The 15,055-nt window shown below is 36.7% G+C and overlaps 2 protein-coding genes and 1 long non-coding RNA gene across 6 annotated transcripts; all 3 read right to left on the minus strand.

The window, feature by feature from the left end:
• Positions 1–3,390: 3,390 nt before the first annotated feature.
• Positions 3,391–8,577, minus strand: LOC147489332 (uncharacterized). Of its 4 annotated transcripts, XR_015201956.1 has the most exons (7): positions 8,521–8,577; positions 6,607–6,687; positions 6,256–6,362; positions 5,381–5,849; positions 3,943–4,037; positions 3,765–3,839; positions 3,391–3,664 (listed from the first exon to the last, which is right to left on the minus strand). It is a non-coding gene; the product is annotated as an uncharacterized LOC147489332 (long non-coding RNA). The 4 variants fall into 4 exon arrangements; XR_015201953.1 differs by lacking the exon at positions 5,381–5,849 and having other exon boundaries at positions 6,328–6,362; XR_015201954.1 differs by lacking the exons at positions 5,381–5,849; positions 8,521–8,577 and adding an exon at positions 7,330–7,460 and having other exon boundaries at positions 6,328–6,362.
• A 1,139-nt stretch (positions 8,578–9,716) lies between these two features.
• Positions 9,717–10,814, minus strand: LOC147489333 (uncharacterized). The gene is made up of 4 exons (XM_086573361.1): positions 10,736–10,814; positions 10,576–10,641; positions 10,192–10,488; positions 9,717–10,106 (listed from the first exon to the last, which is right to left on the minus strand). Exons 3-4 carry the CDS (start codon positions 10,459–10,461, stop codon positions 9,915–9,917), a joined length of 462 nt encoding a protein of 153 aa, XP_086429487.1. The 5' UTR covers positions 10,462–10,488; positions 10,576–10,641; positions 10,736–10,814; the 3' UTR covers positions 9,717–9,914.
• Positions 10,787–11,542, minus strand: LOC147489334 (uncharacterized). The gene is made up of 2 exons (XM_086574616.1): positions 11,045–11,542; positions 10,787–10,933 (listed from the first exon to the last, which is right to left on the minus strand). Exons 1-2 carry the CDS (start codon positions 11,540–11,542, stop codon positions 10,787–10,789), a joined length of 645 nt encoding a protein of 214 aa, XP_086430742.1.
• Between the last annotated feature and the right edge of the window lie 3,513 nt (positions 11,543–15,055).

Raw genomic sequence — 15,055 nt, forward strand, 5'->3', positions numbered from 1 at the left:
GCTTCTGTTTTTCTTCTAAGGTGCATTACCCAATTTCTCTTGCTTGTTACGTCTTTTATTTTCAGTAGTGATCCAGCAACTTCTTTTCTTTATTGCTTTCTATTTCTGCGTTTCTGTCAGTGTCCTTGGTATTTCGATTGGTCACTGGCGCTAAGTTCTCTTCGTCTTTCCGTATTGAGCATATCAATTTCACCTACAAACTTAGTTCGATTAATGTCGGATACAAAACACCCAAGGAAAATTCGCACTTTAGAAATAGAAAGAAATACATATAAGTTATTGTCATCTTACTTTTAACAAGCCTCGCGTTTTTTCCTCCGCGGACGGTATATATTATTGCCGCCGGACTAGCCAAGACTTATCAATGGTCGTTGGATACCTTTCTCCGGCAATTGGTTTTTCGTACCTAGGTTCTCGTGTCATGTACAGGGATTCCCCGACCCTTTCTACTCTCATCTATTAAGCTCATTAAAAATCAAAAGGAACTTAACATGCCTCAATATTCAAATTCATTATTTTTTCCTTCACGTTTTCTGTTTTTAACTTCTTCCAATTACAACATGTTACTTTTCTCACCGACCTTCCATGACTGCCCTCCCCTAATTTGGTGGTATTTTGTCGCCGTTCAATCCGTATTATTAAGCTAATCTTAGTGGCAATGTGGCATATCAATTTTGAGTGGGTGATGATATGTGGACATGAACTACCAATCTTATATAGGGTCGAACTGTTTTTCAGTTCTGATGGGATTCTTTTCTAATCCAACTTCATCTCTAATCTCAATTCTTATCTCCTCCACATTCTTATCTCATCGGAACACTTTGAGTCCAATTAGTATTTAACTTCCTTTAATTACTATTATTACTAAACTGTCCCTACGTTTAATTTTCAACGGTATAATCCAAGTATCGCTATTCCGTTGGCACGCCTTCGTCGAATTCAAATTTCAGATTATTACGCGACGTTGCGTCGGGTTTTTCAGCCAATCGAATTTTTTTGCAATTTTATTTCTGTGCATATTTTATTTTTTTATGTGCATTTTTGGCCATCTTTTATTTAACTACATAGCGTCCCGTATACGTTAGTTTGACATTATTTTATTCCCGATAATTCACGAATTTTTTTTTCGACAGTCAATTTTCCAATTATTTTTTTTCGCACGACACTCCGTTATACATTCCGCTCATTTTTCTTTCTTCTTCGCCATATGAACTTTGTTCGCATGCCAAAGATGGGGCGGTGTTTCGACCCCCACCTACGTGGCGAACGTCCATTGGTAGGAATCTCCACTTTATTCGTTTAATCGACAGGGCTAAAGCCCAATTTGCAGTACCATGGATCAATGTACAGGCCCATTAACTCATATGTCTAAGGCTGAACCTTAGCCACATGGCTTGCCACTAATGTACATTGATTTATGTCCAGATTCATTTCTTATCAAAGAGATAATTATCAGTTGAGAGTTATATTCTATCACAATGACTCAAGCTACAAGAATACTTGAGCTACAAGGATTCTCTACTCTACTTGTATAAATACAAAACTATTTTTCATTCAGAACTACGTTCTTGAGACTTGATCACATTGATAATTTGGGTACGTAGGCAACCGCAAGGTACAGTCTCATCATTCCCCCGATCACCATCATTTTTCCAATTACTTTTCTATGTTCTTCGTCTCTTTTATTAACACTTGATGTTTTGATCATATCTGGTCGAAACAACTACCATATAATCTTTCTCCTCAATCCTCTTCATCATAGAGGAGGAGACAAACCCATCATCAGAAAACAAAACAAAAAAGGCTATTCAAGATCTATAGGACGCGCTATTAGAAAAACTCATTTTCTCTCCTATTCCAAAAGAGGCTACACTTAACAAACTTCAAGATGCAATCATCCAGGAATGGAACCAAAAGGCGGTTGCAAATATTTTTTGCAAAAGATGGATACCATTACAAACCATAGTTGAAAACCTACAAAGGCAATGGACTACTAGAGGTAACTTTCGCCTCCATACCCTTTCTAATGGTACTTTCTTGATTGCTTTTGAGGATAAAAGAGACCTAGAACATGTTTTAAGCAATGGCCCTTGGGAGGTTCAGGGCTATATCTTCTCAGTAATCAGATGGGAACCTAATCTTACTACAGCTGAAATGAGATTTAACTGGGTACCGTGTTGGGTCCAAATATTTAGTTTACCAGTTGAATGACACAATATTGTTGATGATTTGAAGAAGATTGGGTATGCACTTGGGCAATATGTTGATTCAGATACAAATAGCCCTACCAAAGTGCATACCAATAATGTACGAATTAAAATCTCTCTTGATACTAAAGATCAGTTAGCAGAACATGTTCACCTTGATATAGGAGCTTTAAAACCTCTCAAGGTAAGGGTAAAATAAGAGAGGCTGCCTATTTTTGCGGAATCCTTGGTCATGATCATAAAGGATGTTCCCTGAAGCATCGTTTTCTAGAAATTCATCCAAGGTATGCATATGGATCACTAGAAATACCATACAAATTCTCCAACGCCTTACGAGCACCTTTGGAGTTCCAAGCTAACAGAATAGAGAAAGGGAGCTCAAAGAAGAACAAGATGGATGAATCTGAGGTACAATTTTGCATGGAAGGAAACCAAACTTGCCTAGTACAGGCGTATATTAGCATAGCAAGTAATATAGAGATGCGTGGAGACGCCGTAGCAATGAAAGGGAAAAAGCTGATTCCACACCAGCGTGCTCCAGTACTTGCATATGTGCCAAAACCATCTGGGAGTGGTCAGCAAGAAAAGATTATGAACGGGTCAAATGCAATTATAGTGGGCCTTCCTCCAGAAGGTAATAGTCTTGTTTTAAATAGTAATAACCCTAGCCTATTAAACCCTAATCCACAAAGAGGCTCCACTACAAGAAAACAGGTTTTGGACCGTCGCAGGACTGTGGGCTTTTTGTGCGTCGGAAATAGTCTACCCACAGTCATGACCGTGGGTAAAGCCTACTAATAGCGACGGTCTTTGCATCAGCTTTTGCCGTCAGTATGGCCACGGCAGAAACCGTTGGAAAATCTGTGGCAAAAGGTCACTTTTACCGACGGTTGTCGGCTATGGACAAAGGTAACTTGTACCGACGCTTTTGGGCCGTGGCAAAAGGTCACTTTTACCTACAGTGTTGTAACGTGGGAAAAGGGCATTTTGCCTACAGTTTTGATCCGTGGGATCTGATTTTTTGCTACGGCTATAGACCGTGGGAGAGCTATTTTTTTAAAAAAATAATAATAATTGATATTTCAATTCTTAATCTTTTCACCTGCAATCCACAAATAACCACCAATCACCTAGCAAAGGTCTTACACCTCCAAATAACCATCATACACCTCATTAATTATCCCGAAAGATATATATAAAAAAGCTCACAAAGCCAAGGATTAAATTAACCAAGATCTTGAAAACAAATATACAGGTATATAAAAGATAAATCATCCGGCAAAGTGTTTCGCCATTTCCAACCTTATTAGCTATCTAGACTCATCATCACAAGTTCACTAATAAACCTTACATTTGCAGCTTTAAAAAATAAATTAATCATGTCGGCCAACATTTGCTGAAACACTCTAACCACCTGGGCTCCTGCCGAATGTCCAACAAAATGAATGAGTAGTGCCCTGCATTGAGATCAAATACACCAACACAAAATATGAAATTCAACAGATATACAACTTCCACAAAAAAATGTAACAATCTCGCCAATAACAATCTTCTAACCTTCTTCATATATCCTCCCAAACTATGAATGACCAAATATTTTGCTATGTTCTTCTCCATAATCTACTTGTCCACCTTTCAAATAATAAAACAATTCATGAGCCCTGACAAATGCCATAACGACATAAGTAATCCAACTAATACAGAACAAAAAATCACACAAACTAAAGTAGCCTACCTATTATGTATGCTTGTTAAAGAGCCCAAGTCATGAACTAGTACCCTTTCATCTTTCTCCTCTGCTCCAACGAAATACGACAAGTTTCCCAATCTCTACAAATAAGGTAAATCCCAAAACTCCAATCAATAATAAAACAAAACATAAATCCCAAAACTCCAATCAATAATAAAACAAAACATAAATCCCAAAACTCCAATCAATAATAAAACGAAACAATGAAAATCTCAAACAAAAATATAAATATTACAAGGCACCCTTTACCAAATCCAAAAATTCTATGAACCAAAACAATAGGAGGCAGCTCATTACTAGAAAATACCTGGAAGGGGGAAGTACTTGGGACACAGTATCCATTAAGCTATTCAAAATTGTTCAATTACAAATACAAATACATACAAATACAGCTAGAGTTTAAGTAGCTGAAAGTTATTTGTCAGATACTAATGTGTACGTCACTATTTTATCGACAGGACATACCTTTTGCTTATCACTAATATACCTAGAACCATTATACAAACTAGCCTACCAAGAGAGGAGGATACGACCTTAGCTGGTTTCAGCCTATATATAAGAATATAACAGGGAGATGTCCTCTTAGAACTTTCACATGGATTTTAAATCTTAAAAAGGGATTCACATGAATACATGACTTATATAACACCGGAAAAAAAAAACACCTTAGTGTTTAATCCCCTCGGACAGCTAAGGGTTAGCTATCTTGTTTGTAACACTCTTATTATTATTGGGAATGAAATTTAACTTTTACGGATCAAAAAAAACAAAAATCCCCTCCGACAGATGTCCTCTTAGAACTCTGACATGGATTTTAACTCTTAAAAAGGGATCCCCAAGAAATACCTTAGTGTTTACCTAAAAAAGTAAGATAAAAAAAACTCAAATACCATAGGGCTATCTGTGGATTAAAGCAATTTATGTGTAAGAAAAAACTAAAAGTGTATCTCACTGATTGTAATCTTATTTGAGTTATTTCACACAGTTACGCAATGCGTAAGTGAAGTGGGGTCATTACTCCTGCCTCTACCTTTTTGGAAGAAAATAATGTAATGCCTCTACCTTTTTGGAAGAAAATAATGTAATGCCTCTACCTTTTTGGAAGAAAATAATGTAATGACGAAACTATCTATCTTAAGATGAGACTTTTAAGAGTATATAAGGGAAAAATAATCTACTAGACGATCATGTGAATTTACGTATTTGCCCAACTTTTTATTTAGCATGTAAATTATTCCAAGGATCACATTTGGTATTAAAGGAAAAAAGGCAATTGAAAATCCGATGCCGAAGCCTTTATAAGAGGAGAGGTTTCACTTACAACCAGAAAAGCAAATTACTGATGAATTTAGTTAAAATCAATGTATGATGAAGTAAGAGTTAGCCTAGAGTTCTTTAATAAAAGACACAAAAGAGTACATACCATTTTATCAATGGACCCCGTTGCAAGCCGCTGCAAACAAACCATACAATCGATTAAAGCAGCAATTCAATTAGAAAATTTGGAGATTTTGGGTGAGAAACACATGCCTTAGGTGCAGAAGTATTAAATGAAACTGTAGTAATAGCCTCGTCATGAGCATGGAGAGTGAAGCATGGCTTGCAACCAGAATCTGGGTTTGATGCAGCACCCCGGACGTCAAAACCTTGCACAGTACGGGGGAGGGGGGAGTGGCTTATTTAGACCTAAAGATCATCCTCTTTGTTGGGGGCACGAATATACCATGCTTTCTTCACCACATAATTTCTAACTTTTTGTTTGTTTGTTTAGGGGGGTTGATATGCATGCAAGGAAATCTTCTATATAATGGTACTGATCGGGAAAAACAAAGAGTATGAAGTCCACGATCATCACCAAGTACGTCTCGCCCATGAACAAGATAATATTAAACCTGTCAACAGCAAGGTGATATATGGTGTCACATAGTATACTCTATTTAGACTTGGATTTTTTTTTCGCTATTGTACTTGTAGGTTGCTTTTTCTATGAAACTCAACTAATAAAGAATCTGTTACGTCATTTTGACAGAGTATGAAATTACAGGTTGATATATGGGTGTTTAAAAAGAATCTATTACGTCATCTTGACTGAGTATGAAATAAAATTACAGGATGATATATAGATGTTTTGGTCAAAAAGATCCAAAAGACAGCTATAAAATCTAGTTCCTAAGCTCTAGCACAAAGACTCAACGACATGTGCTCTGCCATCTTGAAGGACTATTCCCGTCCCAACACTAGCTTACATGTTGATGACGAAAATAAATTTCAAACAGCATTTCAGAACGAGTAAATTACCACAAATGAGTTATGATCATTTGGGTCCCATGCCAAGCTTTCAACGTCAGTTGTAAGTCTGTAACTACTGACCTGATACCTATACGTGAAGGATACCTCATGTCCATCTGCGTGAAATAGAGAGAGAAGAAATCAGGTTTAGTACTTAACTATTTATTTAAGCACTTGTAAACTTGCATTACCAGCAAGCCTTCAGAAGAGGCATGGTAAGATCACCACTTTAATAGAAATGTAGTTTTTTAAACATAGGATGTCAGTCCTTTGCAGCAATATCTGCTTTATTACCAATCACAATATATGGTACAGGAAGACCACCAGGACCTCCAGATCCTAGAGGGGTAGAAAATGTACCAGTTGCAGTAACCTCTGCTGCCCACTTTTGCAAGCTTGATTTTGGCCTTCTTTGAGAGAGGTCATGAACAAATATTACGCCTGCAATGGAATATCAGGCAACAAGAGAAGAAAATTACTAATCTTTTACAGAACAAACATAGAATTAACCAATCAGACATATCTTAAAATGCATATCAATTTAGCTAGCTGTTAAACTAGGGATCTTTAGGTAAAGCTTTAGCCCAGGAAAAAATAAATCTCATCCAGAACCCCTCTAAAACTAGAACTTAGTTAACACATAGTATACTAGTAGCTATGTAGAAAGGACAACTAAACACTGGGATGTGACAAGGACAACAACTTTGGTGGACTCTAGAATCAAGAAGTCTTTTCTAATTGATGTGGGTAGTGATGAGCTTTTTATGGATTCTGGTGTTCCCTTTGTTGATGGGTTTGACGATTTTTTGGTTTGAGAAACTCCACCTATCTTTAGTATTGATGATTTTTGGTTTGAAACTCCACCTATCTTTTTTGATGATTTTTTGGTTTCAGAAACTCCACCTATCTTTAGTATTGATAATCAAGTCTAAGTACATTGACAACTGATCCACATTGTTCCCTTTTGGAAAAATCAATACCCACCTATTAAAAAACAATACAATTACTCAAAAAACAAAAAAACAATCCAATCAAATAACAAAAATTTTAATCAAAATTTTAACAAAAATCTCCACTACTTACCATTTAAACCTGCTAACGACGAAAATGTCAAAATAATGCTTCTTAGTATTGATTCTATTAAAATTCTCTATCGTCCAAGTAAATCTCGATGATGGTGGATCTTCAATTGGCTGATTATTCTCTACTGTATTAGCTGCTTCTACTGGTGCTGCCACTAAAATTATAAAAAATAAATAAATAAATAATCCAATTTATAAGAGGGTCTTATAAGACCATGTGTTATAAGAGGGTCTTATAAGATGGTCTTATAAAATGGTTTGTTTTTAATTTTAAGTTCCTCTTATAAGCACTTGTAAAAATAGAAAAAACAAATACATGACATCTTATAGATGGTTAATTGACAAATATAACCCTACTTTACATCACATTTAACTTGAATATATTAATTTGAAATAAACGTATAGTTTGGTTTTCGGTTTCAAATCAATTTTAATAATTAGAATATCAATTTTATGAAACTACCTTAATTGGCAGTGGTAGTGGTAGTGGTCTTAATAGCACGGTGGTGGGGGTAGTGGAGGTGATGATATTGGTTTTAATAGCATGATGATGGTGGTGGTAGTAGAAGTGGTGGATGTCTTAATAGCACGGTGGTGGTGGTAGTGGAGGTGATAATATTGGTCATAATAGTACGGTAGTAGTGGTGGTGGTGGTGATAGTCTTAATATAGTTCGATGGTAGTGGTGGTGGAGGTAATGATGGTGGTGGTAGTGGTGGTGGTGATGGTGGTGGTGGCAGTGGCGGCAATGGTGGTGGTAATCGGTGGTGGTTAGGGTAATAGAGTTATTTGGAAAATAAGATAATGAAAATGGAAGAAGAGATAAATGAGGCTAGGGGTATATGGACGGAGGTGTTTGAGTCATTTTTCAAGTTATAAGACTTATAGAATTGAAGTAGATCTAATTTTGGTACTTATAGAATTGGAGCCTCTTATAAGACATTTCTAGTAGAATGCCTCTTATAAGAGGCAAAAAACAAACCAAAAAAATGTCCAAAATCACTGGGCCACATCTTATAAGAGGTTATAAGACCTCAAGGTCTTATAAGAGGCAAAAACAAATGGCCCCTAAGTATCCTAATCATTACAAACCCACCATTTATTTGCAAAATCTAGTTGTATGAATTGTAATCCAACACTAGTATCTAAACAAAAGAACCAATCATAGACTAAAACAGTATTAGGAAACTCACTAAACACAGGTGAAGTAGTTGTGGTCTGTGGTTGCAAAGACAACGCCGGACTTGAAGTCGGTGCTTTCGGGAAACACTAAACCAATTGAAAGAACTAGTAGTAGTTGTTGCCGCAGACGCGTTTTTGCAACCGATCCCAATCCGGTTGTTGTAGTAGTAGTAGTAGAACCAAACCCAAAACAGGTAAAGTCGAGTCGAGCTAGCATTACTAGTAGTAGTAACCGCTAAAGTAGAACCAAACCCAAAACCGGTAAAGTCGAGTCGAGCTAGCATTACTAGTAGTAGCGTAAAGCGATGAGAACCAAATCCAAAACTAGGTAAAGCCGAGTCAAGCTAGAATTACTACTAGTAGCAAAGCATGATAGAACCAAATCCAAAAGCGCAAAGCAAAGCGTTAGTAGAACCAAATCCAAAAGCGAGCAAAGCCGAGTCGTACTAGTAGTAGTAGTAGTAGCAAAGCAAACCCAAAAGGGGTAAAGCCGAGCCATGCTAGTAGTACTTCATACGGAATGGAAATATGGTGTGAAATCATTGTGTTTCTCTTAGAAATGTACTGCGGCCAGAATTTCAACACGATCCCACCAACAAAGATCCATGCCTTTACATAGTTCCCCACCTCCGGAATGACTTTTCAGGTAGAATAAGCACAACGATGCAAGTACCAAAGCATCTACTTCCCGCAACAACGCATGAAGTAACACGACTTCTGCTTCCTCCCATAGCTTCCACTTCCGCTTCCCGCAACATCTCATCCGGTAATCCCCAATGCCATTTGTTCAAACCGACGAGTGCTTACTCTTTTTCGTCATACTTTCCGGTCCACCACCTCGATGCCAACCAAACTTTAGTTAGTGAACTTGTAATTTTAAAAAGAGTGAGATGTAGTTATTTCAAAGTAGAATAGCGAGATACCTATGTTTCAACAAATCCTTCAAGTCACCACCCTTTTCCCTCCTCCTTTATTCGGTCTTGGGACCCGACAATGCATTTGCATTGGCGGAGTTAAAAGGGTTAGTACAGTTAGTAGAGTCCACCACCTAAATATCAAACACATATACATACATATGCAAGTTCCACAATAAAAAAAAAAAAAAATAGATGAATAAGATAAACTATTCCATCTAACAAAATTATCCACGAAAAGACAGTCTCCACAAAATGAAGTTACATGTATAATAAAGTACACGAAGCTTACATGGAACTCAAAATGAAGCTTACATATCTAATAAAGTACCTTAAGCTTGCATGGAACTCAAAATGAAGCTTATGCACATATCTAATAAAAGTTAAACTAGTTCAAGTTTACTTCCTAACAACGAGGAGGGAGAAAATGGAGAAACGCTTTAGGCCATATAACATTTCCCTGCCCAATTTGTCCAAGGGTTCGAAAGTGGTTATATGCATGGTTCAGGTATCTCACATGAGCTTTCGATAATAGCTTCAATGTAGACTAGGAAATTGCCCTCCCCTATGGTTCTTCTACCAATTTTATGTCCCGGATCAACACTTATCACCCTCCCAGATGCAACTTTTTTCAAGGGCCAATGAGCTCTAACATCCACTTCAGCATCAACGTAACTGGTATCCTGGAAAATAGTAGTGCAAGAAACATTACTAGTCGAGTCTGGTTATTTCATTAAGAATATAAAAAAGATTAAATATATTACATACATTGGAAGCTGCATTATTGTAAGAGAATCCAGAAGAAGAAGATGGTCCATTAGGGGTACTAGGCGTGATTGGTATCATACGGGAGAGAGTCTGCACTGTTTGAGTCAGCTGATCTACTTGCCCTTGAAATTTGTTAGTCACCTGATCAAGTTTCTCTTCAAACAAGGCTGCTAAGTCAGAAGTCGCCTTCACTTGTTTCTGATTCCTCTTGACATAAGGAGCTGAGTTCTTCAATTTTGATTTGAAGCAACCCAATCCCATTAACCGCATGTGTCCTCTACCATCCTTGCCAAGAACCTATTTAATTGGCAGAATTTAATTTATGCTTATAACTAATATTCTAGACTAATTTACCATTTGAAATAAAATAATTAAATTTCAAACCTCCGCCACAGCATCACAAGTCGGGTCTGATTGAGGATTGGAGGCGGAATGTGCTCCAATCTTATCCTATTGATAGATAAGCATACCAACTCCGAGTATCAATACCATATTTATGTATGTAAATTGCAAAATCACAAAAAGGTACCATATAAAGACTTACCGCCAAATCCTGTCTTTGCGGAATTTTGTTTTTCCCCGTGGCTATGCATGCCTAGGTACAGATCACCACGGAAAACTTCACATTTGGCACACCTCTTTCCTTTGCAATCTCATGGCGAACAAGTTGTGCCGGTGTCCTTCCTGAGCAATTGGGTTCTGTTTGCTTCGCACGATTAATTTTATTTGTCACACTTTTTGCCTACACGTCATTGATAAAAAAAATAAACCAATATACAAAGAGAGATCACAATTTATCAGAGAACATATTATCGAATAGGTAATGTAAAATGATTGGTTATGGTTTACAAACCTTAAAGTCATCTGAATTACAGAGCTCCACAAAAGCTCTCCAATCCTCCAAAGGAATGTCTTCTGAGGCTTCCATTGTTCTCACTTCTTCCGGATCCTTACCATCAAGGTATATCTTCTTTAAGTCATACTTGTGGCTCCTCCAAGCAACCATGATCTTGTCCCGAACATAATCACCACCAACCCCCTCATCATCATCATCACCCTCAAATTGAAACATATTATTCAAACTATCAATTATGGTTTTATAAGGGAAGCTATCGTTCTTAGCACAACTCATAATCATATCTGGAAAAGACTTATAATAAATCGGGATCTCGCGCTTAACAAGCGTAGCAATTTCACTAGACAAGTGATGTACACCCTGTTTAGGAGAGTAAGGCTGCAAGGTGTCTTCAGTTAGTCGAAGAACAATTTTCTCACCCGGTTTCAACCTTTTCGAAAGCGGAATAGCTGGGCCTCTAGTATTACCCGACCTTTTCCGTGAAGTGGCAGACATACCTGATCATAAAATGGGTGAAAGTCAGAGAAGTAAAATGTTATGTAGCCTAATGTCAACAAAATAAGGTCTCAAAATTTCAATAAATAACATGTCTAATGTTATACGCTAATAACATGTCTCAAGAGTTGATGACCAAAGAAGAAAATAAGCATATGGGCACAACTTTGATGGCAATGAACTTTAAGGTAATATCCTTGTAAATACCACATTATCTGCCCCTGGGGAGTCTTGAAGTCGAACTGAACCATGTGAAGTGCTGCTAACCATTGTAAATTACCTGATCTTAAAAAAAAATGCATTATAAAACAAATAATCAAACATGGGCGCACAAGACAATGCCACAATAGCTAATAATATGAATCAAACATGGGCACGGGCATAAGACAATGTTTAAAATTGAATAGATATCCTTACTGATTTTAAAATAGACATACAATACAAAAACAAAAAATTGCAAATGTAAAGGAAAGGTGCTTATTTGGGTTTTAGAGCTGAGAGAGTACCGGGTTTGTTGTAAAAAGTAAAAACTAGACTATCGAATTAAACTTGTAATTGGATTGATCCGTCAAGCAAGTTCTCAAGAAAGAATCCCACTTTCTATCAAAAAAAAAAAAGAGGAAAAGGAATCTTAACAAAGTAATTACTACTTTCTAACTACTCTACAAAATGGTTATCGAAAAACAAAAGACTACTCTCCTACTTTATATACAGTAGCACACTTAACCAGCACCAGTGTACCACATCAGCATGTCACTTTAGTCACCCACATGACCACGTACAACTTTCCTAATTCTTAAGGCAAACATGCATATTTAAGCGCCAATAACACTGCTTTTGAAACAACTAACAGTTAACATTTCTTCACTCTCTGTCAACTCTAAAAAAAAAACAAATGGCAATTTCTTATTTCTCTAGTTCAGAAGAAAGAGAAGTAAAGCTACCACCTTCAATAGAAAAACAACTAAGAATAATCTACAACGAATACTTCATGCCACGACTTGATTTTAGAGGAAGACAACAACTTGCTATTCTTGGAGAAGCAGCTGCTTTCAAATTACTTCAAAGATTTCATAATCTCTCGGATTATATTGATTACATGCATGCAGTTTCTCACTCTCTTTCTACACACGCGACATGGACACGGTATCAATACCTTATTACGATGGTACTTTTTTGCAAACTCTAGAAACTCTTCAACACCCTTGAGAAATCATTCGTCATGGTGATCTAATTCAATCCAACTTATATCGATTGGAATAGAATCTTCCATGGCGTATCTAGGAATAAATAAAAGATACACACAACATTCAAAAATGTTAGACATAATAATATATCAATTCAATGCATATATATTGGAGTACTCTTTCGGAATAAACTATTTCATAAAAGCACTAGTCTTAAAAAAAAATTTCTTGATCGGTACTAGTGTTAAGAATTAGATAACGTATTTTAAAAAAGTATATCCAAGCAAAAATAAATAAATATAATTAACAGAAGCCCAAAAAATTATAAATTGAAAAAATGTACAGTTGCTTTGTTGATGAGAAAAATAGATTCTTGAGTAATATGGAAATCAGCCCCTTCACTACGAATAACCATACATACAAGTTCAACATATTAACCATATCAGTGTGTCAAAAGGGTATACTAGAGACGCACCTCAAAAGGAGGATAAATATAGCATCAAGAAAAGCAATTCAAGCCTAGCTTTAAACATAAAAGTATCATTGGAATGACTGTAGTTGTACCAAACATTCAAACACAACATCTAATCCAAGTATGGCATTTACTTTATTTATGAACTCAATATAAACAATCAACACATGCTACACCAATTAGAACAAAGAATTAATCAAACAAGTTCAAAACATAAAAACAAATGTTTAAATTCCAGTGATTGACTACATAAATGTTTTGCTAGAAAGAGAGAAGACCAAGGGCATAAAATTTTCAAACAAACTACCCAAAACCAAATAACTTTAATATAATAAATAAGAACGATTATGAAAGCAGTGATGAGAAGAAAAAAGGAGCAAGAAAACATACTTGTAATGGCAAAATCGCGTTTGGAGAAGAGACTCAAAGATTGTAATCCCTTTCCCACTCTGTAAATCCTAAGAAGATTAAAATTTTGTCAAATAAAACCCTAAAAAAATCGGTGCTTGAAATAAATCGGTGATTGAATGAATGCAAAAAAAATCGGTGCTTGAAATAACTACCTTTGTTGAGATGAGAGTGGGTGTTGGAGAAACAGGAAAAAAAATAGAGGAAAAGGTTAACTGGCGGTGGCGTGGGGGACGAAGCTAAGTGGGTGTTGGAGAAAAATAGTTGCCTCAGTGTGTTCTTGTTGGGGGGAAGCAAACTGGTCGACCCGCCCAAATTTTAGTGCCCTATCCCCACGGTTAGTACACATAGAATAGCCGTCAAGATGAAAAAATCTGACCCGACAGTTTCTCTCGTGGCTGCACCCACGGTCAAAGCAAACAGTTAAGTCGTGGCTAAAAATATTGAACCAACGAAACTGGGAGAAACTTATTTCCCACGGTCAAAATTCGTAGTCAAATATGCAAGGGTTCATGACCGTGGGTAAAAATACCGGGTAACCGTGGGAAAAAGTCTATTTTCTTGTAGTGCTCAGAAACCCAAACTACTTCTCGCCTTATATTTGGCCCCTCTTATCTAAGCCCAACAAAAAAAGGCAATGTTTTAGCCCAAGATGCAACTGCAACTACTCGTGACTCATCACCCCCTTTCTCCATTAGGAATCCAAACGGTGATCTTTGCACTGGGAAAACAAATGAAGATTTCTCTAGAATCACTTCTCTCAATGAAACTCAACCAACTTCCCAAAAATTCTTATTCTCTTCTCATATCGTTTCAAAATTACCATCCACCCCTTTTAACCTCTCAAACCCAAACAAGCGAGCAAAACTAGACATGATCAGAGGAAATTACCCAAACGGTCGCTATGAAGCATATGATCGAGCCTCGAGGCTCATGCGTTTCAGGCAAAATAGATACCAGGAATTTGGAAGGCTCTAATCTATCAGCAAGGCACAAGAAATACGAGCAGCAAGGGCTAGAAATGGAGGAGTGATCTCAATTCCAACAGATACCCAGATCATCAATCTAGTAAATGAGGAAATTACTCCTCATGTTGGAAATAATCTAGCACACCAGGTTGAAGATGAAGATGATGCGGCTCAAGGTAGACAAGGGCAAGGCATATTAGATCTTATAGTAGTTGATCATCTGGCATGAAGGAATGAGCTTTCACTACACCAGAATGGTCAATTCCTAACAGACCATTTTTTTCATTTCTAACGGATATAACTGTTACCAATTTACTTACGGATATATCCGTTACTCCTTAAGTTTTTTGTTAGTATATATCCCAATTTATTTTTTTGAACCAACTTTTAATATATTTTACCGATAAAAAAAGAAAAAAATCGAGAAAAAAAGAAAATAAAACAAAAGCCTAAAAGCCAAAAATCAAAAGAAAGTAAA

The sequence above is a fragment of the Coptis chinensis genome, chromosome 7 (assembly GCF_015680905.1).
Source record: "Coptis chinensis isolate HL-2020 chromosome 7, ASM1568090v1, whole genome shotgun sequence".
Taxonomy (NCBI): Eukaryota; Viridiplantae; Streptophyta; class Magnoliopsida; order Ranunculales; family Ranunculaceae; genus Coptis; species Coptis chinensis.